We start from the raw sequence: 27,694 nt of genomic DNA, 5'->3' as shown, positions 1-27,694 counted from the left end.
CAATATCACATAGCCCATTTAGTAGGAGACAGAGTGTATCGTTGTTCAACCATTCCAGATGTGGTCTGTGTAAAAGTCAGTTCAGGGGAGCCATCACCTTCATTTGTGTGCAGCATCTTTGTGCACAATTATCACAGTTTGCCAAGTCACTCTCTTGACTGATAGAATAAAATATAGCCAGACTCCGAATTTTTTGATATATCAGAGGTCAGACCATAGAATTCTTCAATAGCTTGAGCATCTATTTTCTGCAAAATAAAGAACTTTTTTTTATATGCTGTTAGATAAAAGAAATACCAAACACAGATTAAATGAGTGCATGAACAGAAAACACAAATTCAGTTATTTGTTTTTGGGTAGCAATTCGTAAATTCTGTTTGCAATTTAAGCAGTAAAAGGGTAACGTTTAGAGTCTGAGCCCTGCTGATATCACTTATGGAAGTCCATAGGCTTGTTTATTTCACTGCACCTAACTCAATTAGTCTTTTACCAATAGCAGAAACTCCTTGGAATGCAGTAGTGAACACTGTTAAAAACACATAAACATGACCATGTGATCCCATCTTTCTGAAATATCCAGAAAACCTCCTCAAGATATTCCCCATCCAGTATCCCAGTGCTTACTTTCCTTACCCCCTGGGAAATCAGACTAAAGATCTTGGTTTTGCCAAGGTGACACAATGACATGAAGGGTTTGAATAAGACTGCATTGCAGAATGCTTAACTAAATCTGTAAAGCTATGGGACAGATACAGCTCTTACTTTACTTTTAGGCAATCCTAGATCAACTACAGAATTCAGACTTTCTTATAAACTCCCTATTGTTCAAAATTTAAAATTCTACAGCAATGTTAGCTTTACCTAGTCCAGTTTTGCCAAGTGATAGGTTTTAATGAATTAAATTGATTTTATTAGATACAGAAAACATTCCAAACTAAACCCTTGAAATCTGATATTAGAAGCATTTGATGTTGCTCTGAAAAAAAATTATACCCCCTGATATTGACAGAGCACAAACTACAGGATTAATAATTCTTTTTACAATCTTGTTTCCCAGCAGAGTTGAGCTAAGTATCACATTATAACCAAACTGTGGGTTTGCAGACTAGTAATCTCTACCCAGATGTGGATCAGAATTTTAACCCCAAATAGAGAAGAAAACATAAGTACACAAGTTGCGCTCATGACCTTCAGCATACTGACCTCCACAATGTCATCATCAAACAAGAGCCAAAATCCATGACTTTTCACAATAGTAATATAATGTCCCCGATTCGGTCCACTAGAAAGCAAAACAAAACCCCAAACCAGAAAATATTAGAAAATACCGTTGAATCCATTTTGATAAGTCACATTTCTTTATGCAAGCAGAATGTTGTGAAAAACATAGTAAACCCACCCCTAGTGGTACAGTAGACATTTCATCTCTTCAGCTTTTTATTGTCTTGTTGCAATTTCGTCAACAGAAAGCTAAAGATGTTGTTTTCATCTGTGCCAGGACCATTTGCAAAATAACCTATAGAACACTTAACAGGTTGCTCATGGCAAGCATCCACCATTGCAAATATTTTAAAAACATTATGAACTAAATATAAGTGGGACAATTGTTTGGTGTCAGTCATGAATATTTAGTTACATATAATCTTTGAGAAGAGAAAGAACAAGTCATATTTCTAGAGCCCCAAGGATTTTTCTGTTTGTTTCATATTTGACAATACCCCATATGTGAGAGGCTTTATTAAAGCTATTATTTTCATTGCCTTGACAGGAGATCAAGGTGTTCTATTGTGGGGCCTTACATACTAGCAGATTCTGGCCCTCACAGAGTCCTGGCTCACAAGCTGTCTGAGTGCATGAGGAAGGAGGTAGTTCATTAATTTAAGCCAAACTTGTGACGTGTGGAGACCTGAGATACTATTTCTTAAACAAGTACAGATTTACTATGAGGGAGGGTGGCTAGAAGTTTCAGCCTGAGACATATGCAAGTCAGCATAGCTGCTGGGTTTAAGGCCTCCCTTTCACTCCCCCCACATTTTGTCAGGCATGCCTATGCCCTTGGCAAATGTCTGGCAATAGTTTGTGATAAACATGAAAGTCTATTACCTTCCACAGTGAACAACAACAGCTACCAAGTCGTACATCCGATCTAGGTTGACGGCGTCGCCAGATGTGTTGAAGAGACGTAACTCCAGAGGAAACACTACACGATAAGACAGCTTAGTATACCTGTGCAACTGTTCCATATACTTGAATCTCTTGAGGTGTAAGGCAAGAATCATTGGCAGTTTTTTTACTCTCATCCTGTGAAAACATTGAAGTGCATATGGTAAACACCTGACCAGTTCAAAGCCGTTCTCTCTTTCCTTAATAAGCAAATGCATTATAAAAGCATTTTGTAAGTAATAATAGTCAACCAGCAGAAGCTTCTAGACTAAGACACATGCCTTTAAGTCTGTCTGCAGGTTCTCTGGCCAACACAGAGAATGCAGCTGGGATGTAAGGCTTCTAGCTATCTAAATAAAATAAATACCAAGGAGAAGGTTTGTCAGAACCCAGGAGGGGTATGGTGAAACAGCCAGCTTTTTGCTTACCTCTTCTGTGCCTCTTGTTTACTGCAGCAAGTTTCACAGTAGTACTTCTGTTCACTACATAATGTCTCTGTGTTACTGAAGTCTCTGTAAATAAACACAACCATCAGTTCTTAAAGGATCTGAATACATTTGCCTCATTTGGGCTGATGAGCTGGAATGTGGCACTTGAGGATATGGTTTGGGGGCTAGTGTTAGATCAACCAGTTGGACTGGATGATCTTGCTGGTCTCTTCTAACCTTGATGATTCTGTGAGCTAACACTGTAAATGGTAAGTTGCCTGCTCTGGCAATTATGTTTGTGAAAGCTGGAAAAATATGCAAATACTTGATAAGCCAAGGGACATTACCCAATATGTACCACATTAATTTTGCTCTTTTTTTCCTTGTCTTCTAATTTCATCTGTTGCCCTATTCTACCAAAGCAGCTGAGGCACAATCATGGCACTAATAACTCACTTATTCAGCACATATTAAATCATTTTTTAATGCTAGGAACAGAACTGGTGGCATACTTATAAGCAGTAACTCTTTCCTTGGAGGAAGGGAGGTATGCAGGTGAGAATTAGATGCTTTTACTGCTCTCTGCAACTGCAACTTCAGTAGGTCTTTCATCAGTTGTGAATTTTCAGCATGGCACTTCTAATAGATGCTGAATAGTTAAAAACAACAGCACATTGACTGGAGTTCATGCAAAGTACAGGTGCAAGAGCCACAGGCTTGCCAAACTCTTCTCTAGACCTGCACAGTTTCAAGGTATGTCTCTCTCCTGTTCTGTTAACAGTCCAATCTGCATTCTGTTTATATATTATTTTAACAAGAGAAGGAAATTTTTAAATACACTTGCTCAAGATATACTAACTTATTCATTGACCATGGGGCTAGGGTTAGGATTGACCCCATGCTTCCACAGTACATGGAAGCCTCTTTGCAGCCTTCCTCTACAGCCTCTATGCTACAGTGTGATATATGCTTTCTAATGTTTATATGCATAAATAATATGAATTTTCTGTTTAAAGAGATGAGAGAATTCTTGGTGTAATATAAATGCACAGTTAAAAGTCAGGATCAAATTGACTGGTAAACTTTGCAACTCCTAGTAGAAATAAAAATAATGGATATGTGCTATATTTGTAATTGGACGTCTGTTGCTTTAGGTCCAATTGTCTATCCTGTGGATTTAGACTACACCAGAGGCTTGTATTCTTCAGACATCTTGAGCACACTAAGACCTTTCATATTTTGAAAAACTACAGAGATAAAAGAACATTCTGTAGTGGCAAAGAAATTCATTCTACTTAAATGTTACCTTGAACAGTTTTTCTATATTTTATCTTTTCAGTGCAGTAGCACTTCAAGCTGTTGTTAACACAGTAAAGCAGTTGTTAAAAAAAAAAAAAAACAGGAAGCAGCAAAGTTTCCAAAAAGTGTAATAACTTGGATGTTCCTACTGAAAGAAACCACAAAAGCACTTATATTTTGCTTAATAATGCATAGTATGAGACAGCAATGAGAGGAAAATCCATATTGTAACTGCACGTTTTTAAAGGAGAAGTAGGAATGCTGCTAATGTAATAGCAGCATAGATCATAGGTGATGACTCTCCTTCTGTTCAGTCTGTAAATAGAAGCTCGTATCTCCTGCCAGAAGAAAACAAGAAACAAGATTTTGCTTTCCCTTATTTCCAAAAAGAACAATGCATAAACTTCAAAATGCATGTCATGCTGTTGGAATAAAGGCAGATACTACACTTGGATGCATAAATAAACTTTTAGGGCATCCATTCTTCTCAGGATTGCACAGATCTCTGCTGGAATATTATGCCTAGTTTTACGCAGCTGCACTTTGAGAAAGATGTAGTTCAAGAGAGAGGTTCAATTGGAAAGAATGCCAAAGAGTAATGAACATGACCAGAGATGTAGAGAAGATAACCTGAGACGGAAAAGTTAAATGACCTTAGTTTAAATTGAAAAGAAAGTACTTGCATTCTTCCTGCATGTAAAAGGCTACTGCTAAGGGGAAGGGGACTCCTGGTTTATTTCCAGAGTACAGAGGATAAGTGAAAATAAGCCTGAACTAAAACAAGGAAGATTCTTTTCACACAGCAGAAAAAACTTCTTAGTAGCAAAGTCAGGAAGGACTAGGGTAGGCAATCAAGTTACTACTACTAACAAGAGTAAGAACAGGTCTGATGTGGAGATAGGAGCTAACCTCTTGGGGTCACTTTCAACTCCACCCTTCACCTGTGTGTTGTGATAAAGCAGATGCAGTTCTTCTGCATCTTAAGCTACAACCACTGTCTGTTCAGTAGTAGAAATGCTGTTGGTACTTTTCTGAAGTCCTCTGCCTTTGCACAAATTGGTCTTTCCAAACAAAACATTTCCAAGAAGCTTAACAGCCATGAAATAAAATAAAAAAAATGGAGAAAGCTGAAGGACAGATGGTAACTTATGTACAGCAGCAGTTTCTAATAAGTTCACCAGACTCAACTGTAAGAAAAACTCAGAGCTCAGTCTTCAGTAACTGTATAATACAGAACCAAATAACTCAGGTTAGAAAGGACTTCAGATGATGCACACTTCAGCCTCCTTGCATCAGTTTAATTTCAAATTGACTTGAAACACCATAGGGAAAGGTAAGTAATGCTGACAAATTCAAAGTAGTGACTACAGTGAGGAACCAAAGTGTTCAACCAAAAGCCTCTAGTACAATACTAATTCAACTTTTGGTGACTTTGAACAGACAAAGAGACTACAGGAGAATAGAAAGAGAAAATAACGCACTGCTTTCCAAAGCCACTCACTTTCTCTCACTTTTTACAATGTGGCTAGTTAGTGCACTTTGGCCTACTTGAGGGCTATGATCTGCTACAGTATCCTACAAGAGACAGAACAAGAGACCAAACAGAAACTGAGAAGGTAAAGACTTACAGGACTTTGCACTTTAAAATGTAACAGATGTTACTTAGTACAGTTGCGATATCCACAGAGAAATCACTGCTCTCTGACTCAGGAAATGGTTAGTATCTCACATGATTTCTCTTTCTGTAACTCTCAGCTTGGGATGAAATGCCTGGCAATTCTTCCTAGGCGTTCCAGAATAACTGATAAATGGAATTTCAACCTTGGTAGCTATTTTGGAGTTTTAAAGAGTTTGATCAATTGATAATCATTACCTTAGAGTAGCAACATATTGTCTTAAATATAGGTGATGGTTTATTCTATCAGTGTCAAAATTCTGGATATTTTAAATCTCTCAGAATAGTCAACCGTGCATGTCTGAAAATTATTTTGATTCTAAAGTACTTTTTAGCAGTTAAGAGTGTACTAGGAGCAGAACTGAAAGTTTAGAATAAAATATTTCTCCACATAATTTTAAAATAAGACAAAGAATAAGAAATTTTTAATAGAAAATTAGAGTTTTGAAATCTTTTGCCCTCTAGGTACCCTAGCGCTCATTCTGCAAAGCACACACTTAACTTTTAACATACACACAAATTCTAATCAACAAAACACTTGAGTAGAAGCTTAAAAACAAGCACACTTAAAACTCTTTCTAGACAATTATTTTTCTGTGGCAATTCTTCTAGATGACAAGGCAATCAACTATTTTTCCCAAGAGATGATTTTTTTTTTCTATTTCAAACACACATTGAAAGTGAAAGTGAGTAAAACAAAGCACATTAATGTATATTTTGTCATTAGAGGAAACATCCAGTTAAATGTATTTTTCTTCTGCTTAAGAAAAGTTCCAACCCAAATGTTACTCTAATTTTCTCTACCAATTATACCTGGAAATTTTAGCAGCTAGACAGAATTATCTGCCAAAAAGGTCCATTCATTTACCTTAGACAGTGTGTAATCGATGTGTTCTGCTCCACATCAACAGAAAGGTCAAGAAAATCTTCATCTTTGCTACTAACCTGTTGCAAAAAATATACATGTAAAATAGAGATGCCATATATCTAAATGCTGTTTATATCTTTAGAAAATGCTAAAGGACAGAGCAATTTCTAAAAAAATAAACTACACTAAAATTATTCATTTCAATGCTTTTATTTTTTTTCTAGTTCATTATGACTATATTTATTAGTAATTCTACCAGTCCTGCTTTCATATAATTTACCTTCTGTCTGTTCCACTTATCCAGTCCCATCGACCACGGACCAGTGATGACAGCCTATTGTTCACTAAATGATGCTGGCCCATCATCCCCTGTATTAGCTGTGATTGGTGCATTACATTATGTTTGCTAGTTACGTAATGCACTCTACTTTCTCATTTTACTGGAATTTTGTTTACCCTTTGTATATTATATTACACTACATAATCACAGTTTATTCCTATATTTTCCCAATATGCATCTGTCAAGAAATGCCGTATGTATCTGTGTCATTTTTTTCTCTCTGATGAGCATTCAGAAGGCTGGGTTTATATTTCTGGTTGACACAGCTGCATTTCCCCACTGAAAACTGTTTCTGGACAATACTTTTGATTAAAAATTATTAAAGATCAAATGTAAAAATGATGAAGTGATAATATTTTGCAAAATCATTTTGATATTACTAATCTCTTTTTTTAAGACAGAACAAGAGAAGAAAAAGTAAAATGAGGTTTTATTTTAAAAAAATAAGCCCAGGTATTTTCAGAATGACAGATCTTGATTTTTGCCTTGAAATTATTTTTTACTAAGAGTGTTTAATCTTGAAGGTGAAGTAACTTTAACAAAAACCATCACGCAAATGGATAATCCTTGTAATACTTAACTGAGTCAAAAGGCTGCAGAGTTACTGCACATGAATTCAGTCATATTCACAACAATCAACTTTGTTTATAAAATGTTGCATGAACACTTCATATTTTGCCTCCTATGGCTGCATTTCCTTCGGATAACTAAGTCAGATGGTGCCATAATGAAGTTCAAATCAAGAACTTCCATGAGGGGTTGAATTCATCATTCTGGCAGAAGTCCTTCATGCTCAGATTTTTGCAATTCCATCAATGTCAAAGTTTTTGCAATGCTATGGATCTGCTACTTTCAGCTCATGTTTGTGTTATATTAGAGATCTTACAGGCTTGGTGAATACAGCCCATATCAGACCTGAATCCAGAGGAACATCTTTAGCATGATGAATTTGTTATTATCGAAGATAATAATGTAATTATTATAATAATAAATAAAAAAATTTATAATAATAAAAAGGCATACTGTACATCCAATTGAAATGAACAGCTAATCCTTGCTGAGACATGAGTTGACCCACAGGGAACAGGAAGCCACAAAATTGGCAGTAGTCAACTGCAGTGTAAATATACAGCTAAAATTTGAAAGATAAAGCAACAAAGCTTCAGAGAACATTGTGTCCCTGCAGCTGGAATGAGAGTTCTGTCAGACACACAGCTGGAATGAGAGTTCTGTCAGATACACTGTGTATCACGAAAGAGGTTAAATACTTGAAAAAGTCTTTGGCAAGTATAGTGTTTCATCTCAATACATCAAAGAAGCTAGGAATTTTGTTATTGATTTCAACATATCAAATATTTACTGAAAGGAAAGATGAGTGACTTAGAGCTAGAATAATACAGACTACAACTAAAGGTAGCTGGAAAACTAGGTTCAAGCCACACTGTGACAATAAGAACTGCTGGAATCTGAAGGATTCTTCATGCACTACTTATGAATATTTTAGCAAAGGGACATCTTTTAATCTGTCTTACTATCTCCAAAATATTTCAATAATCCAAGAAAAACAAACTGGAAAAGTATCCTAAGTAGTATACAGTATTTCTGCATTCAGAGGAAGCAACAGACAAGCTTTCCTGCAGCAGCAATACCTAGCATTATATTTTCCATAAACCTTGGTCACTTTTAATTACAAGTAGGGAATTGTGCAGTTTTGCTGTTACCTAAGGACACAACCCCACTTTACTACAGTTTGTCTGAGTAAACATTAGATATTGATTTAGAATTAGGCCACCACCATATAAAGAAGCTTGTCAGTTAAAAAAGAATTCTACCCTTTCATTTACTTTAGCTTGCTTTAATTATCTGGATTTTTAAAATTGAAATAGATTAAATAATTAATTTTTGATATATCTCTCATGTTTTCACTTATGGAAGCTTGTTCCAAACTTGTTTCAACACCTTTTTTCACATTGACTATCATTGTATCTCTTCTCCCCACTCCCCTCCTCTGACTCAAGTCCCTGAAAAAGTCAATTTTTTTTTTTTGAATACAGAGCTACTCTTTACGATTAGAAATATCAGGATGTGTTCTTTTACACATCTGGTAGGACCTGGGTAGAATTTATCTCACCTAATTTCAGCTGTCTAAAGATACTTAAACTCACCTGAAGATATCTTCTCTGGGCACCTTCTCCCATCTTACCATAACTAATCTAAAGTTATTTTCTCTTTAGAGGAAGCCTATAGATGCAGAACTGATCTGAACAAAACCACAGTATTCTTCGGCCAGAACAGTTTGCTGGCCCAGTTCACAGCACTGCTGTACCAACACTTGGTACAAACAACAGCTTGGTAACGCCATGGAGCCGGGATGAACTGTATGCAGCAAAATACCTGATGCTGCTAAAAACTTTCTGTTTCATGAATCAACCTAGAGACAGATGGAGAGAAACTCCTTTATAATCTCCATTATCTACAGGTGTTGAGTCAAGTTCATCCTTGACTCCTATCAACTTTGCTTTACTAGGCATAGGCTAGGTGAGGTTAATTCTAATCTTTTTGGAAGATCAGTGTCGCTGTTCTCTCCAAACCAGATTTTTTTCCTGTCTGTGTTAGCCTTTCATATAGCAACACCACAGGGACAATTTAAAAAAAATATTTCTTTTCTCTTTCTGTAGGAGCATGTGGCTGAAAACCACAGAAATCAACAGCAGATCTGCAATCAGGTCCCCTAACTAAAACTAATTTTTAGTTATACTTTGAACATAAGAGATTCCAAACTGACATCAACTTCTAGAAAATATTAGAGAGATAAAAGAAAACATACAAGTTTGTTAATAATGAACTTTCTGTATACTAGTCACATTTTAAGACTGAATTCACACAAATTCATCTTCACATTTCCCTTATTCATTGAATATGATGTGAATACCTTCCCTCAAAGTTACAGTAATGAGGAAGGGTATTGATTCACACTAGCAAGAATTTTAACTGTAGAGATATGTATTATGATAGCAAAACCTGACATATGTTAGCCAAGTAATGCTTAGAAAAATAAATTTTTAGAAAAGAATATACTCACTTCAAGAAGTAAATTCTACAGGAATATCCACAATTCTCAGATGTCTGAAAAGATTCATATATTTATATGTATATAAAATGTATCTATCTATTAATGGGCAACAACAACAACAACAACAATCTAACCCAATGCTTACGGTTTCACAGTTCAAACATCTAGTTTCGTTAGTCAGTGTTCCCTGAAAAATCTCATGCACCCAGGTGAGTTCTTGTTTATTGTTTTCTTCAGCTTCATTCATGTTGCCATTTTTCAGTTTCCCATTTTGCTTTTCCTGCTTCTTCTCCTCCTGCAAAATGTCTGCAATGGTGTTGAGCAGGTAATTTAAGAATTCATGTGCATCCTGCTGCATGTAGTTGTCAAAGAGATCTGTGAAGAAAGAGTCAAGATTTGCACAGCATTATATATCCTTTTCTTCATGAATTTTTTTTTTTTTCCAAATTCATGTACTGGTCCTTGTTCAGTAAAGTATAGAATCATGCCAAAGAGGAGAAGTTTTGCAGCTAATCATCCTGGCTTCAGTGAAGGTACTTTGGGGGAAAGCTTCAGCTCACCTAACTTTAACTGTCTAGAAGGTTACACTTGTTGGAGCTGGTTGTGTAGGCTCCCATTACAGTCAATGAAGAAAGCAAGAGGGTGACTCATCCTAAATTAATTCCTTACACTAGATGCCTAACTTTAGGCAGCACTGACTCCCATCCATATATTCCAAGTCCCTCAGACACTCAGGGACATCACAGAGTTTTGACAGTAAGACACCTAGCTGGGAAAACGAAAGACATTAGATGACGACACATGCTGGTGTACTGTGTCTGGCCAGGATGGAGTTACCTTTCCCATATCTCAGCCCATGGGGTGCTGTGCTTCCTACATGCGGCTAAAAAGGTCTTGATAATGGACCAGTGGTTTACCTGATGCTAAGCATCAAGGCTGTCTCTCCAACTCTCCTCCTCCCCAAAGGCTGGTAGGCTGGGTGTAGGAAAGAGTCTGGGAAGGGGACATAGCTGAGGCAGGTGATCCAAACTGGCCAAAGTGATATTCTATGCCATGAGAGCAACAAAATATAAGAGAAATATGGGAAAGAGGTGGGGGCAGGGGTGGGCATTCATTATTTAGTAATATGTCTTCCAAAGAAACTCCTATGCATGCTTAGGCCCGGCTTCCCAGGGAGGGGCTGGGAATCATTTGCTGACAGGAGGTAGAGAATAAATCTCCTTTGGTTTTACTTTCCTTCCACATGCAATTTAGCTCAATTTACAGGGTTCTTTTTATTTTATTTTCTCCCCCTTCCCTGCTTAGATGGTGAGTGAGACAGGCTTGATGGGCACCTGGCAGTCAGTCAAGGTTAACACATCTCAAGTAGTAATAATAACACCATCTAATAAAGCTAATTTTTTACACACAAGTCTGATGAGTAGAGACTTGTCCTCTTTAATAAGTGCCCAAAGGAGGAGAAGGAAATATCCCAGTGGAGATTTCTCCAGTGAAGGCTTAACTTGGACACCATGTCGAAAAAAAAAAAAAAGAATCTGTGTTCACAGAAATGTGTATTTTTATCCCCCTGCTCCTGAAAAAACTCACATGGATTTCCTCAGAAAATATTGTACAGGACCTTCAGCTTTGTAATGTCTAGCCTAGACACATAAACAGATTAATACACACTGAATCCGACTCTAATTTAAAAAAGCTGAAAACATAAGATCCAGTCTTTAAAAGTGATCCCCAACAGTGTGAGGGCATTTATCACTAGATGACTGAGAGTTAACTTTGTCACAATATCAAAAGTCTGCTCTGAAATGAACAGTCTGCCCATTTATATGCTGTCACCAGGAAGCAATTTCTTCCAGGTGTTTGACTCGTACTTAGTCTCTTCATTCAAAGCTCCTCTGTTTCCAAGCATACCACCCACACTGATATGAATCTAGGCCAAAATGCAGTGGTGTGGCAAGCTTCTCTATCTCAAGATGTTCCTCATGTCCCGTAGAAAGAACTACTACAAGATTAGGCATATGCTGTTGCCAGCCTGATGCTCAAAAGGTGTCTGATGCTTCACAGAGACTGTGTCCACCACTCCTGAGAACAAGAGCAGCAGCTAATGTGCAGTTGACGGAACACCCACACACACATCCAGTTATTTATCCTCCAGAGAGTTGTGGAGTAGTGGTGCTTGTAGCACTCCTAGGTCACACAGTTTCTATACTGCCCACTGCCCTCAACATTTCTATCTGCCACTAAAAGAGGAATTTAAAGATTACAGCAGAGTGTCACCCTGTTCCCAATCACAGCTCACTGTACAGTACAGTCTGTCCCACCATGCTGTGAAAACATTAATTCATACACCTCTGGGAACATATGAAACTTAGTATGGTTATTTCAAGCATAATATCATGTACACAGATACTAAAATATTAATATCAAAACCCCACAAGCAATTTACAAATCTAACCTCTACATCTGATTGTTATGATCCCATTGTCCAATATTTATTTATACTTTTCTGATCAATGCCTGAATGCCTTAGAGGATTCCAGTTTTTACACTTACCGTTCTCTTTTCGTAACCTTGATATGAACTTCTTTGGTGGAATAACTCCAACTTTTTTCTTCTGAGTAGCAATACTGTGGAAAAGATCGGCCAGGCAAGTCAAGAGATTTTCCTTCTTTTTCTGTTGGGCCTTGTATGATAACACATTTTCCCGAAATGGCCGGCAAAAATACAATGCCTGCAGCACAGAGTTACAGTAGCAGGTGTTCCCAAACTGCCAAATAAAAATAAAAACAAACTTAATTCCTCTGTGTCACAATAAAATTAATTGCTTCTTTCAACTTCTGTGTCACAAACCAGTCATTTTTCCATGCAGCTGCTGCAGAAATATATTTCCACACCCATCCCTAACACTTCACAGAAAAAACTATGGTGTTCTAAATTAACTAGGATACAAAGTAAAGGTTTCCACTTGCAAGAGATATATTTATTGTAATGGATTTCATTAAGTTTGTTTCAATGCATTAATATACTCTTCCTAGGCTCTATCTTACTTCTCAGTAGTAGCATGACTAATGTTTTCAATGGAAAGAATTACTATATCTGTATTATTTATATGGGAATAAACAAGTGATTAAACACCCTTCTCACTTGTTCTCTCCTTAGTCACATAAAAAAGCTCCTCCTAAGAGTCTCCAATGCAGAATGCTGTACCTAAGCTTATACATACTTCCATCACTTCCTCCCTGCCATTTCACAGCTAAAATAAACTTTTAACTTTATTAAAGCATAAGTTCTAATCCCTGGAAACATTCATAGAACAGTAAACTGTTCTCTCTGAGGGTGTATGAATCTGTCTTCAAACATCTGATACAGTTCTGCAACCTACTTATTCTAAAATTGGAACCTGAGGAACTTTTTTTTTTTTTTAAATAAAAGACAATCCCACCTTAGAATAAGATTTATAAGAGTCAGGGAGAGAGAAAACCAAACCAAATCAAACCAAGAAACAAAGCAAAGTTCAGGTAACATCAGAGCCATAGTTCTGTATATGGTTTACCTACTGAAAATGGTACTTACATTAACCAATCCGAAGTAGTGTTCATTGATTGGAAACTGCTCTGGGCCAATGTCTTTTTCCAGAGCAGAGGCATTGGTGCCCTATACAAATAATAAAAAACAATTAAAAATAATTTTTAAAAAAATTATTTAGAATAGTAAAATTATAAAATATAATTATGGACAGTATCAAGACAGAAAATAATTTTTTCTTTCAGCTACGATTAAGCTAACTCTGTCTTACCAATAGGCAAACACAACAGTCTCATGAGGCAATAAAAATATTTGCAAATCTAGGTAGCAGAGCTGGCCCAGTATGGACCCTCTAGTAATGGCTTATTAGAAGTGAATAGGTCACAATAACAGTTGTTCTTCACATACTCAACTCCCTCCTAATTTTACTGTGTACATGGACATCTGAATCCCATTACTCACTTGCCTCATAAAGATACCTGATCTTAAGCACAAGCCTGAAAGTTATCTTGGCTAACCAGTTCCTAGATGTAAGGCAGGTTTTCTAAGCATTACTGAAACTCCTCTGAATCTCTTTAATTCATCATCAGCCTGTAACAATACTTGGGCTTCATGCTGGTACACAGTTACAGTAACAACATCACAAATGTTAAAAGCAAGTAATATACCTGTCATTTTGTCCTATCTAACATCAAAGGGCACAAAACCCAAGCAGTGTTACATCTCTTGGTCACTGCCTCAGTGTGGCTAGTTGTGTTCAGCTGTATCTTTAGTAGCAAAGTTGTTTGGGTAACTACTGATCTGTGAAGTACAACCATTAATTTTGTATGTTACCTGTAGTTTTGCTATATTAAAACACACATTTTTAAACAAGTTTAAAGTACTAAGCAAGCAAACTAGATTGCTGCCAAACGTGTCATTACTCCTATCTACTCTGTAAGCCTGGCTCCATCCTCTTGAGATCCTCCCTTCAGATACTTATAGATATATATATATAATATATAGATATTATATATAGATACTATATATGAGTTCCCCTCTCAGTGGTCTCCAGAATAGGTCTCCCTCAGCCTCATAAGAGAGATGATGCTCTCCTCTTATCATCTTTGTTGCCCTCCTGGATGTGCTCCAGGAGCTCCATGCCTCTCTTGTCCTGAGGAGCTCAGAACCGGACACAACACTCCAGATGTGGCCTCACTAGGGCTGAGTAGAAGGGTAGGACCTCTCTTGACCTGCTGTTAATGCTCTTCCTAATGCACCCCAGGATACCATTGGCCACCTTGGCCACCAGGGCCACTGCTGGCTCATGTACAGCTTGTTGTCCACCAGGACCCCCAGGTCCTTCTCCACAGAGCTGCTTTCCAGCAGATCAGCCCCCAGCCTGTACTGGTGCCTGGGGTTATCCTTCCCCAGGTGCAGGACCCTGCATTTGCCTTTGCTGAATTTCAGTTCTCTACCCATTTCTCCTACCTGTCAAGGTCCTTCTGAAGGGCTGCACAGCCCTTTGGGGTGCTGGCCACTCCTTCCAGCTTTGTGTCATCAGAAAATTTGCTGAGAAGGCATTTACCCCTTCATTCAAGTCACTGATGGAAAAGTTAAACAGTACTGGGGCCAGTATTGAAAACTGGGGGACACCACTAGTGACAGGCCTGCAACTAGACCCTGTGTCACTGATAACAATTCTCTGGGATCTGCTGATCAGCCAATTCTTAATCCACCTCACTGTCCACTCACCCAGTCCACACTTCCTGAATTTGCCTATGAGGACATTGTGAGAGACTGTGCAAAAAACCTTGCTGATGTTATGGTAGGCATTTGCTCAGACTTCATCAGCTAAAATTTTCAAAGCAACTGGTAATCAGATTCAGTAATTTTGATGACCCTTACCCATCTTCTCCCCAGGGCCTGATTTGTGTTTCCTTACTGCATCTACCTCTGTTTGGTATACTAGATTATTATCTCATGGCAACTCATTAAAAGATGATTTTAGTCAACAGAATCAGCAATGTGAAACTCAGCACAGGCACTCTTTGAGAAATTACAAGAATTTAAAGTAAAACATCTCCTTTAAGCTGGCAGGTTCCAGAAAATTCCTAAGATCTTGTATTTCACATCCCTTTCTCAGATCTTTTTCCACTCTTCCCCTTTTTCCCACATATAGAGAGTTCATGGCGATACACTGTATGTTCTCACCAGACTCTGCTAAGCCTCTGTGAGAAACCTGGAAAAAAGGAATAATCGATACAAAGCAATTATTTGCTACCTTACAATAGAGATGACAATGTGATAATTATGTAAGTCCCATATGAAGATCAGTTTCATTGTTAGGAAAATCAGCCTTGCCAAAGATGCACAGATTCAGCAAAGCATCCGACATCCCAGGAGAGAGAGAACTGATAGACATTTGCCTGTTATTAACAGTGAAGTAAACAGCCACTCTTACTCTCAAAACCTTGTCTGATAAAACAAAGACATGACTACAGAAGATCAATGCAACTTTTGAAGAAAACCATCTTCATATTACTACTCATTGTACAGCATTCAGATCAAAGCAAAGGTTTTCTTTGATTACACTTTTAGCATTACAATCAACTTCCCTAACATAAGAATGAACTGGGTGTTTTTCCAGTTTTGTAGGAAGTATTCTCCACACTGAAATAAACCTCTACAGTTCATTGAAAATACTACCTCTGAAAAGTAACCTCCAATTCTTTCATAAACTACAGGTTAGTATATGTTGTTAGACAAGTAGAATGCAAGTGCTCTGCTAATTAGTTACTCTTACACTACTCATTTGCTTTTCCTCCAAGGCCAGGATATCCTACTTCAGAGAATGCCAGATGGTTTGACAAATCCTTTCTAGCATCTAAACTTCCTTGTAAATATTGTGAGAAAGATCCAAACAAAATTATCACTTAAATCCAAAAAAATTCGTGAAGTGCACTAATTGATCTTCATATAAAAATGAATTCTACATTGCATAGAAATTTTAAAATATACACTGTTAAAACAACATATGCTTAGTAACAGCTTATCATGCAGCTTTACCTCTCCAAAAGCAGGCCTTGGCTGTTGCAAATATAAAACAAAGCACTGTGTGCCGGTGACCCAATAAAACAGAGAGGCTAAATTCAATCTTTGCATGACATAACTTCCTTGGACTTAATTAGGATTTGTGGCTTTTTATATCAAGGGCAATTTCAGTCTGGTTTATTTTAAGTTCCCCCAAAAAAGATACTGTTAAATTAATAGAAAAAGAAGTCTATGAAAACAGGTAAGAAGCATAGAGAACAAATACTACAAAGAAGGATAAATTTCTTAAAAGGAGAAAAACATTTAGGCATACTACTTAGTAAACTCAAACCATGTTCCACTGCATATATATTACATGTTTTGCATATGAGGTGCCCTCAATAAACAGTTGATATGATGGAAGAAGAAGGAAATTTTTCCAACCAAAGTATACGAGAAACTGTATACCCAAACCAGGTATAAAATGGAAAAAATATATTATTACAGGTGGGTTAAAGATGATTCAGAATTCAGTTTAAACCAACCCTATGAAAAATAGAAAACATATTAGTCTATTGAGGTTAATCAACAGCAAAAATAAACCATGACTATTTAACATGGTTTTAAGCATACTTGTACTTGTTTCCACTCCCAGCAAGTCATTTTGATCACTTCTACAGTGAAAACCTGCTCAGAGATTTTAATTCAACTCACTCTTTATGGTTTTATATATGGTTTAGTGCTTCAGCTACGAGAAATATCCTACCAGGGCTGAATCTACTGTAGTTCCATAAAAATCAGCAAGAGCAGCAGTGTGGCCACAGAGCCTCAAATGAGGAGAGGCTGCATAAGTCAGTGAAGTGGTATTTGGAGTATATTAAATAAATTTATAATAAAGGAGACTGGCTCCTTCTTAAAAGAATACAATAATGAAGGAAATGCAATGAGGTGACTGTGGTACCCAGACCTTTTGAGATTGAGAACTAGGTCAATGTGGAAACTCCTACTATGTATTCTGTGGTGCTGATAAACCTTGATTTCTCAGAAGTTTTGCCACTTAATTAGACAATTAGTATTCAGCCCTTATAAAATGGCAAAGACATACAGCTGGAGACATAGCCAAGCATGAGTCAATGCAGGCAAAGCCAAGATTTCTGCCATAGCATTGCTCCGAAAATATTATCACCATATGACCTATATTTTTTCCTCTTGTTATTTTGCTCTAGGCATTCTAAAGGATGAAACTGTCAGTTTTCTTTTCAGCTGAAATTTCTGATAATGTTGCTAAGAGTTTAATTTGCATGTTACATCATATGAAACAGATTAAGTAAAAAACAAACAAACAAAAAAGCAGACCCTGCTGTTCCTTCACACCTTAGCAGGTAAACAAAATAACAGTTCTGGGGGAAAAAAGGCATCAGATTAGATCATTAAATCACATGTAGCAAAGTAACCTAAATACAATTATTCTGTGAAGTGAGAAATGGAATAGAGCTGAAAGATACTGTCTTCAGAAGACAGCAAATCAGACTAGACTTTGTACTGTGACAGAGCTATCAAAAATTGCATTAACTTTCTAGAAATATACACGTGTTTAATTTAAAGTAAATGAAGGCAGTAAATTGGGACTTTTTATAAGCCACCTATTAAATGGGTATCACTACATAAATGCAGTAAGAATAAACATCAAAGAATAAGAGACAAAAGAAGAAATAAGAGGAAATATCTTGTTCACAAGAAAATCTAAAAAATATAAGAAAAAACACATAAAAATTGAATCATGAAAACAGAAAAACAAATATATAAAGAAGAGACCAATGAAGGAAGATGGCTGGTCCATGGGGACCAAACCAAAGGGTTTTGAACCATATACAGCTATGAACTACTTTTTTTTTTTTTTTTTTTTAGTACTCAGGGAAAGTGAGAGTAAAATGTTAGAAATGGAGTTGTTTCCTGAAGGGAGAAACCGAAGAATTAAGACAAACTAACAGTGATGTTTGGGCTGGTAGAGGAGAAATTAGAGTAAAAATAGTAGTGGCTTCAGGACTAGGCAGGCTGAGTTTCCAGATTTTGCTAGGCACAGCATAATGGGAGGAATGCAAAAAAGAAGATAAAGAAAGATGTGAAAGACCTCATGACCAACAAATATCAGTGATATATAATTTAAAAGAGAGGAGACAACTCTAAATAAAATCCCAAATTAGCTCCTAGAAGCAACACAAAGAAAGAAGAGGAAGGGAAGAGCAAGCAATATCACAGCATGCAGCATATATGCAGCTGCTTTCAACAGACACATGATTTGTCCCCAGTGCTGGACTTTGGCTATCCTCAGGGACAACCTCAACTTTCAGAGGGATATGTGAGTAATGGAAATAGCTGGGCCAGCTTTCTTACAAACTCACTGGTATGAAATACCAAACCTGAAATTTTTCTGTATTTTTTAAAGTGTACATCCTACAAGATGGTTGAATTTAACCAGATGAGCTCTCTCCTCGTTCTGCGAAGGAAAGGTTTATTGTTCCTTGAGCAAAGCTATTTTGAGTTTTTGTTACCACAAGGGAGAAGAAGAAAGAGAGAAAACTTAGAGGACTTTGTAGCTGAAAATCCATATATTTTTGTAGGAAAGATGATTTAAGAAAATGTATCTAAATCAATAATTTTTGTGCATTTCTTCCACAAAGTTTTATTATCATTCGGCAAATTATAAGAGCTTGAAAGGAGATGTCTAACCTGCTGGGTTGTTTTTTGTTTGTGTGTTTGTTTGTTTTGGTTTGGTTTTGGTTTTGGTTTTTTGTTTTGTTTTGGTTTTGTTTGTTTGGTTTTTTGTTTTTGTTTTGTTTTGTTTTTCTAGATGCATTAAACTATCTCTGATCACAAATATAACTGTCACATATACCACTAATAAATTCAGCTCTTAACTGTGTGGTTACTAAGAAACATATATAAACTGAGAGGCCTGAAGTCCTGAACCACTTAAAATCTTGAACAAAGTGTTTAAGGTACTCAGTCTCACATAGCTTATAAAACTTGTTTTTCTCAAAGCACAAAGCAACTAAGTACTCTGAGGTTATAGCGAAGTGTTATAAGTTCAGTATCTAAATCCATAAGTAATTTTTTAAAAAACATTGACCATTAAAGTTTCCAGGATTATACAACTTTTACCAAACTCACTATTCTCTCACGAGTCTGTCTGCATTCCCAGCTTAATTGGTTTTGTATTACCAGCACTTAGGCTTTTGCTGGAACAAGTAGCAAGGCCACTGATTTTGGACAATTTCCTTCTTCAGAACACACAACTCCAGGATGGCCTCACCAGCCCGAAAGAGACTGAGGTTTGCTTACAGGCTATAATTTCTTCAATAACATTTTTCTGAGGCACCTAGACTGCATATGTGGTGCCTCAGAGCATTCCAAAAGCAAGGCACCTTCTAGGCTTAATCACAGCTGCACCAGCTGGAATACTTTTTGATAATCTGGAGACAGAAGAAAGAATATCTTAATTAAATCTCCATATAACATGAATTATGAGGGCTGCAGTTATGTTGCAGAACAGGTTTAGAATTCAAAATTATTTTTTAGCAATGTTTTTCTTTTAGAGAAATGGTCTAAAGAGCTGAGACAAGTGCAAGATTCTGCACATGAAGAGAAGAATCACCTGTACATGTGCAGAATGCGAAACAGCTAAGGTAGTAGTCAGCTTAAAAAAAAAATCTGTGTGTAGTATAAGATGAATAAGCCACAGTTATGTAGTGTTTTTTAAAAGAATCCCCAAAACCACAACAACAAATATTGACAACCTAATGAAGTTCTTAGATGGGAGTCTAGAGAGGGAGTTCTTCTAAAGTAACTTTCTTGTTTAACTTGTCACTGGTAAGACTTCAGGCAGAATCTTACATCCAGCCTTGGTTTAAAGGAAGATAAAAATAACTGGAAAGAACCCAAAAAAAGGCAGTCAAAATGAAAAACTTAACTCCAGAGAAAAGTGACCTATAAAAAAGGGTTGAATAGGTTTTAGTTGCATAATACAGAGGCTGAGGCAGGGCATGACAAAGGTTTTGGGATCATATACAGCTATGGACTAGGTTTTCTAGATTAGTCTACAGTTTGTTACAGAAGGCAGCTAGTCTGTTCTTGATCTCAATAGTGGACAGCATCAGAAGTACTAAGCTCAAATTACTATAATGAAGATTCTGGTAAGACATTAGGAAACATGATGTAGTCACCTTCACTGGAAATCTCCAAGTTTGACTGATGTACATTAGAAGTAACACAGCTTTATCAAATGGGATTCCAATGGACACTTGAAGACTTTATTGTCCTAGGACAGTTTAGATGCCCTGCTTACTAGGTCATTATTTGTGAAATCAAAAAATCAAATAACTATAACACACAATATCCAGTAATGGCTGGTTATAAACTCTCAGCACAACAGCCTTCTCTGCAAAGGCTGAGCAAACCCAAGAACATGCTTACAGTGAAGGCCTGATGGTGGAGATACAAGTTCATTTCTTCCCCAGGAGCACTAATATACTGTGTTGTTGAGTACATAATGTACATAAATGCATGTAAATATATCTACCAAAAAGTTAGCCAAGGACATTTTCTGAGGCTAAATGAAGATCAGCAGAAGAGACTTTCCTGACTGCTTCTCTGATTGACCATGACTTACTGTCCTGGGTCACACAAAAATTCTACTATCCACCTTTTCTTTTTTTCTCGAGATATGCTTTTTTGGCTCTTTGGTGGTTTGTCTTCTCTAAAGGGACTGAACTGCTAGTGATTAACGACTCAAACACATGGCCACCTGCAGTGACTGCCCAAGAGATTGGACTATTGGTGCTCATGACTTAGTCCACAGCGTGCTTTGGTAACAATGTGCAGGTCGGCCACTCAGACCAGGGGCTGAAGGTGTGCACATCTGAAACCTCAGGGTATAAGCTGGGTGTTGAAGAAGGTGAGGTAAGGAAAGAGGCAGACCCTGTGAGGTGGGGTAGTGTTTCTTTTTTCTTACACAGATGACTGAGCTGTGGTAACTCCCTGGAAGATTCACACCTAGCCTGAAGATTTTCCTCTCTTGTTCATGAGCAAAATGGTCATAATGGACTCAGCTGCAATATCTTAGAAGGCTCACGAAGTATCCCGTTACTTCCAGTATTACATCATCCAGCATAAAACTCCCTGTGCCAGGGAGGTACCAGAGGCATTCCCATGCTCTGTGTTCCTGAGCACATATAACTCTGGGTTTCAGGGCTTTCTTCATCAGCCGGGGCTTTCACCACCACCTTGACTGATCTCTGAACTGCAGCCACCACTTTGACCAATGAACACTGAAATTGCAACAACCAAGTCTTATCACTGGATCCAGTAGGTGTCTTGTGGATCCTTCCAATCACCTGGGGGTCAGCAGTCCTGCTCCAACTGCCTGTACCAGCACTGCAGCCCCATTCCAGGGCCACACACACATCTGCCAGTATCGAATCCCAGCTATCTGCCATTTCCTGCCGGCACTGGCCCTCCAGCTATTCTTGCCAAATTTTCTGGCTGTGGTGGAGGAAAATTACTTGGAAGGGCAACCATCTTGTCTCTGTTCTGTGTCCAGGTGTTTTCTCTGGGTGGGGGAGGCCAGCTACCATTTTGATTTGGTTCAGTGGGCAGAACTTGGAAAGTTTCTCCACACCATTTGGTTTAACACAGTTTTATCAGTATCGTTATCAGCATTCTTCTTGGTAAAGAGTTATTTATTTCACTTACATCTGGGCATATTTGGTCTCTACATATTGGAGAAAACAGGGGTATTGAATTCAAGGGAGAGATATTGAATTCTACTTCTTTCTATATGAGTTCTCTGCCCTTCCAAATTGTCTCAACTGAGACACACTGCAGACCGTGACTCTTCACATCCATCAGAACCTCACCTCCTGCACAGCATTTGCCCACCACACAGAGTTAATCAGGGTCCAGAGTCTGCTTTTAATCTCACCTCTTCCACAATTCAGACTCACTTAGCCTTACTGAGCTGTAATTAAGAGGTTCCTTTGTTTAGGTATTTAGCATAACCTCTGGTTTACTCTTCATTCAGCAACATGAAGCCAAAGACTACATGCATCTAAAAGAAACACGTTGTAAACCACACATTGTATAAATGAACTGCCCTTTTGTGCTTATCTTATAAATAGCTAGTAAGTGCTTAATAACCACTTTAATTACAACAAAGGTATTTGTGGGAGACAAGCCTCAGCCATTAGTCCAGGTTATACATTGAAAATTACGTATTTGTATGTTTCTCATTTTGCACATCCTACTCTATCCAGTGAAAAAACATCTTTTGTGGACATCTGTTTATCTTTTGATGGAATGCACACTTTCTGCTTGTCAATCCAGTACCTGTTTGTCAGCCATACTCCCTAGTTTCTCATTACTTCAGAAAGGTATTACAATAATTAGACTTCATATTCTCTGTACTTTTCATATTTTTTCTATATTTTATATATATGCCATACGGAAACTGTGTACCCTTGAGACTGTGCTCCAAACATTGCTTTGCCTGAACTGTTTGTAAGTAATTTTTTTAAAGATTTAACAGATTTGTTTTCCTTTACCAATCTAAATATGCCAACAGATAGCTGTTTTACTGTCCTGGCATGTATTATTTTGCTTTTATCTCTTTTTATGAGAAGATGTAAAAATCATGAAGAAATACACACTGCAGATTGTTCAACTGAATAAATCCAGTTGAAAGTCATAGTGGTCAATTCTATAATCCAATAACATTCTTATTGTATGAAGCAGAATGTTACTATTTTCACAGCATTAAAATTGTAAATTTTTTTATATCAAGCATTTTTAAATCCATATTTGTAGCTCTGAGTCTTCATTCTGCCAGTGCTCTATATTTAAACAAACCCTGTAATGAGTCTCTAAAACTATGCTATTAAAAACAAACAAACAAATCCAATATTTATTCTTATTTGTTTACAGAATGCAGGAACTCCTGGACTTCTCAGATCATACCTTGTATCAAAAGCCATCACAATGTGTTCAGAATAACCCATTTATTAAACTGACAGAACAGTTTGAAGTGCAGATTGGATTATTTGAAATACTTTTACAAAGTTGTGAAAGGGTGGATTAATACCTGTTCTCAACAGAATTCTAAGAGAAAAATATGGTTCACAGAACTTGTTAGTCAGATCTGTAAAAATAAATGTCAATACTTTCTGAAATGATTAAAGTCCTTTACTGCATGTAACATTAAGATCCCTAGGCCCCAGCTGCAGCATGAGCTTGACTCAGAACTTGAGGCTGTACCTAAAGCTCAGCAACAGAGAAACATACTGCAGAGTATTTCAGTAAGCAACAGCCTTAAAATGTGAGCATGCCTATCCACCTTTGAACCAGCATTTTATACTGGAGTCATCTGCTTATATCACAGAAACAATAACCAAAGAGGATCACAGCACTGTAGGGGCTAAATCACATCCCTATTTGGTGTCTCGAAGTGTTACATGGCACTGGCCATTAGTGTTCCCTCAGAGAGGGTTTCTTCAGTGTATCTTATGCTTCTTCCCATCTACTGTACCTATCCTACATAAAACGTGACAATTACCTATTGTATACATCCCTCTGGTGAGCATGGTGTGAAGAGTGAATGAGCTTTTATACTGTTTGAAAGGCAGGTAAGATGAACATCTTAGGGACTAGACCTCCCTTTTCAGTGAGCACAGCCATCATGCCCACATGGACTCCCACTGATTTCTTGAGGCTCAGTTGCCTTCATCCCTTCCACCCCAGCAGAACAAGTTTTAGCTCTTAGGTCTCATTAGGCAAATCAATGCATAATAACTAGTACTACTGTTATTATTAAAATTCAGGGAATAAAACTCATAACAGACGGTAGAGGAATTTTGTTTAATTCTAGAAAGTTGTGCACTTAAATATTTACTACAAGTAAATGCACTAAGTGGAAATTTGTCCCTAATATTTTTTCTTACTGGTTAATTCCTTCTGTGTCTGTCTCAGTATGTGAGAGCTTATCCAGTGAATATATAGTACTAAATCTCTTTTGCAAAGAAGTTAAATACTGTCCTTGGCTTTCTTGCTTTGCTACGCCTGTTTTGATCCTTCATGAAAAGACTAACCATCTCTACCATCCTCAGGAGATCAAAATTGCAACCCAAGATACCAAACATCAGGCAGTCAATTAAACAGCAAATGTGTATCTGAAAATGCTGACTAGACAGGTTCTCTTGAGCTAAATTAGGAATTAATTCACCCCAAATTCAGCTATTTTTTCCTTCAGGACACAAAAGCACTTGAATAAACACCCAAGAAACTGTCAATAAAGGACTACCATTGAAAACAATCTATGTTGCTTTCAGAGAGGGACAGGTATTTCAGGACCAATTGTTCCTTCTGTCTCTCTTTCCTTACTTTCCCTAACCCCATCAGAAAATCAACTAGGCATCATCCTTTCTTTTTTATTTTTCTTTTATTATAGTGCAGGAACAAGGTCTGGGTATTAAGATCTTTGTATGGTAGATTTCTAGAGATGCTCTGAATCAAACTAGCACTGCAAATATTCTGGTTTTATACAGGCAAAAGGTTTCCTTTTATACCTCTAGCATTCTGGAAGGTGGCTGTAGCTCCTCCTACAGACCACTGAGTTCAAGTCCACCACCTGATCTAAGTGGACACATTTTTGGACAAGTCATAATGCAGTGTTGTCAATACTTCCAAAAATTTCTATTTCTCTTACAGCCCCAAATTCCTGTAGCTGTCCAAATATCTCCACTTTTTGCCTAAAACAACTTCCAGTCCCTGTGGGTTACCCAGAAAAGACCAAATGTGACCAACACAACATAGCATCTTTAAAAGCTAAGTACACAGACCCCAAGGAATATGTAGCCTAAAAACATCATTATCATTAGACTTCACCTTCTGTCACAGGACCACAAGCTAGAATTGCCTTGAAGTATGAGTCCTTGTATGCCTTTTCTGCCTGAGGCTCTTATTCTTCCCTTCAGTCTCATCCATTTCTCAGATGCTACTTTTGCAAGATATACTGTCAGTGACAGCTGAGCAGCACACCGTTAGAACAACCTCATCAGTTTCGTTATGAATCTCTTCAGTGTTTGAGAGAGGCATACTGCATGCAAGTGCACCTCTCTGAAGCACATGAAGAAAACCATGGAGTTCCTAGTACTTTATGCCAATGCTAATGTCTTACAACCACCTATGAGTCTCCAGCTCCCCTTCATGCGGTGCTCTTTTATATAGTTTGTGGGGCATCACATTCACCATTAATCAGCAGTAAAAACTGGAGCCTGCCTCAGAAGAAAGGTGTGTCCAGGTTTTCTCCTCAGTCCTGTACTGTATCCTAAACCTCTCTTTTCAGTGTCCTGGCCCACTGGACTGGAAATCATTAAGAACAATAAAAAGTTCAAAAAACTACTTACTGTTGGTGAAGAAAGATGAGAACCCAGATTATTTTACCACAAATCTGGATGTTGTATGAATTTTATTTTTTTTAACCCCAGAACCAACTTTTCCTGTCTGTATTTCAGAGTAGGCATTTCAAAGGAGGGACTGAGGCTTAAGTCAAAACTATGCATGGGATGTCCCAGGCACCTGGTTAGAAATGAAAGAGCAAGCCTATTTAAGTGGAATTGTGGACAATTGAAAGGGGGAGTAGGCTTGCAATCTGCACTCCCTCCCCCAGACCACTGCTGCTTGACCCCACAGGAGCCAGGCCTCTGGGACTGTGCCTGTTGCCTTACCCTAGAGGTAGGCTCCATTCTCCAGGGCAGATGAATGCTATGTGTGGCATCACCAGCACAAGGCATGCTGGGGCACCACATGGAGGGAAGTTGGCAATTGCGTGTAGCTGCTCTTGAAGAACCTGGAAATAAGGGGGGGAAATACAGACTAAAACAAACAAAAAAAAATGTAAAGAAATAGGCTTCTCTTCTGTTTATATTGAGGTGCTTCCACAAAACCATTTCTTTGGCAAGTTTGCAACTGCCTCACTGTATTAATAACACCTTTAACAAAGTTTGAGCTTTCCCTCTTCCCACCAAGAATTTTCAAAAACCTAAACCCAATCACATGCTCTTAGTTTGTTAGGATTAAAATGAAACTCAAGCACAGTGCAGAAAGCATCCTTTCAAGGGATGGAAAGTACCAAAGCTTGAACATCACAAACAAAAATATTAATGTTTCCTTATTCTTTCCTAATTGCCTATTCTGGTTTAGAGAAAGCTAAGTGATTGAAGAGTGCTTAACAAACAGCAGTCCTCTTTGAGTGGCATGCAGTAAAAGTTAAACCCTGTCCGCTCCTAAACTGACTTCCCAGAACAGATACAGAGCATTTGGATCCAAAGGGGTTTTCTGTATAATCTGGGAAGCTCTTGACCCCATGAGACCACAGGATACCTGCCTGAGAGGGTTAAACGTGGTCACAGACTTAATGTGGATTCAGAACCCAACTTTGGTCCTTTCGCAGGATTATTAAGGCAGGAGGAAAGGCAGGAGGAAGAACAGGAGGAAGGAGGGCGGACCACGACTCCGTCTGCAGCGCGTCTCGCTCCGGGGGACCCCGTACCGGCTCTGCATCTCCGTCCCTCCCCGGCCCACGCCCGGGAAAAGTCCTTTGGACATCGTCATTCTCCATCGGCCAGCTCCACCCCAGGCACGTCCCGGCACAGCCTTCCCGGCTCCCCCGCCGCGGGGGCAAGGGACGGGGTCACTCCGTTTGGCTGCGCCCCTGGGGAAGCCCCCCCGGCCAGTCCCCGAGGGGCTGCCGTGCCGCCCCGTCCCCGCCAGCACTCACCATATTACAGATGGAGGCGATGTTTCTGACAGTCATTAGTCTAAAGATTGCAGCGATCCCACACCGCCATCTTTATAAGGTGAAAACAGCCCCGCTCATGGTGGGAAGAGCGCAGGAAGGGATAGGGGGCGGCGGCGGCGGCGGCGGCGGCTTCAGCTCCGGGGCTGGATAAAACCAAGAGGAGGGGACTGCACAGGCACCCTTTGCGCCTGCAGAGCAGTGAGAAGGACGGACCTTCCCGGCCTCCCTCCCCCGGGCGGGTCACCGAGAGTTTCAGCTACGCGGGGAGAGCGGCCGCATCTCCACTCCTTCCGCCTCTGCCTCTCGCACGGTCCGCAGGGCCCCGGGCTCCCGCTGGTGCGCTCAGCCGCGCCTCTGCGCCAGCCGGCACCGCGCTAATCTCTCCCTTCCTCCTCCTCTTCCTCCCCTCCTGGCGGCTGCCGCTCGCCGCTCCATTGCAGCGCCGCGCCCGCTGACCCGCTCTGA

General features: G+C 38.6%; 1 protein-coding gene across 2 annotated transcripts; it reads right to left on the bottom strand.

The window, feature by feature from the left end:
* LOC114069743 (ubiquitin carboxyl-terminal hydrolase 46) lies at window positions 1-27,694 on the bottom strand. 2 transcript variants are annotated; one of them, XM_027906754.1, is made up of 10 exons: window positions 27,209-27,694; window positions 26,157-26,278; window positions 13,417-13,497; window positions 12,397-12,610; window positions 9,992-10,221; window positions 6,434-6,510; window positions 2,592-2,675; window positions 2,104-2,301; window positions 1,204-1,282; window positions 1-248 (listed from the first exon to the last, which is right to left on the bottom strand). In XM_027906754.1, exons 2-10 carry the CDS (start codon window positions 26,235-26,237, stop codon window positions 147-149), a joined length of 1,146 nt encoding a protein of 381 aa, XP_027762555.1. In that variant the 5' UTR covers window positions 26,238-26,278; window positions 27,209-27,694; the 3' UTR covers window positions 1-146. The 2 variants fall into 2 exon arrangements, with proteins under 2 accessions (XP_027762555.1, XP_027762556.1); XM_027906755.1 differs by lacking the exon at window positions 26,157-26,278 and having other exon boundaries at window positions 27,209-27,693.

Source organism: Empidonax traillii, unplaced genomic scaffold (genome assembly GCF_003031625.1).
Source record: "Empidonax traillii isolate 1590-97213 ecotype Southwest subspecies unplaced genomic scaffold, ASM303162v1 scaffold1352:size124289, whole genome shotgun sequence".
Classification (NCBI taxonomy): Eukaryota; Metazoa; Chordata; class Aves; order Passeriformes; family Tyrannidae; genus Empidonax; species Empidonax traillii.
Note: the sequence above shows the minus strand (reverse complement) of the source record. Positions and strands in the feature narration are given on the sequence as shown.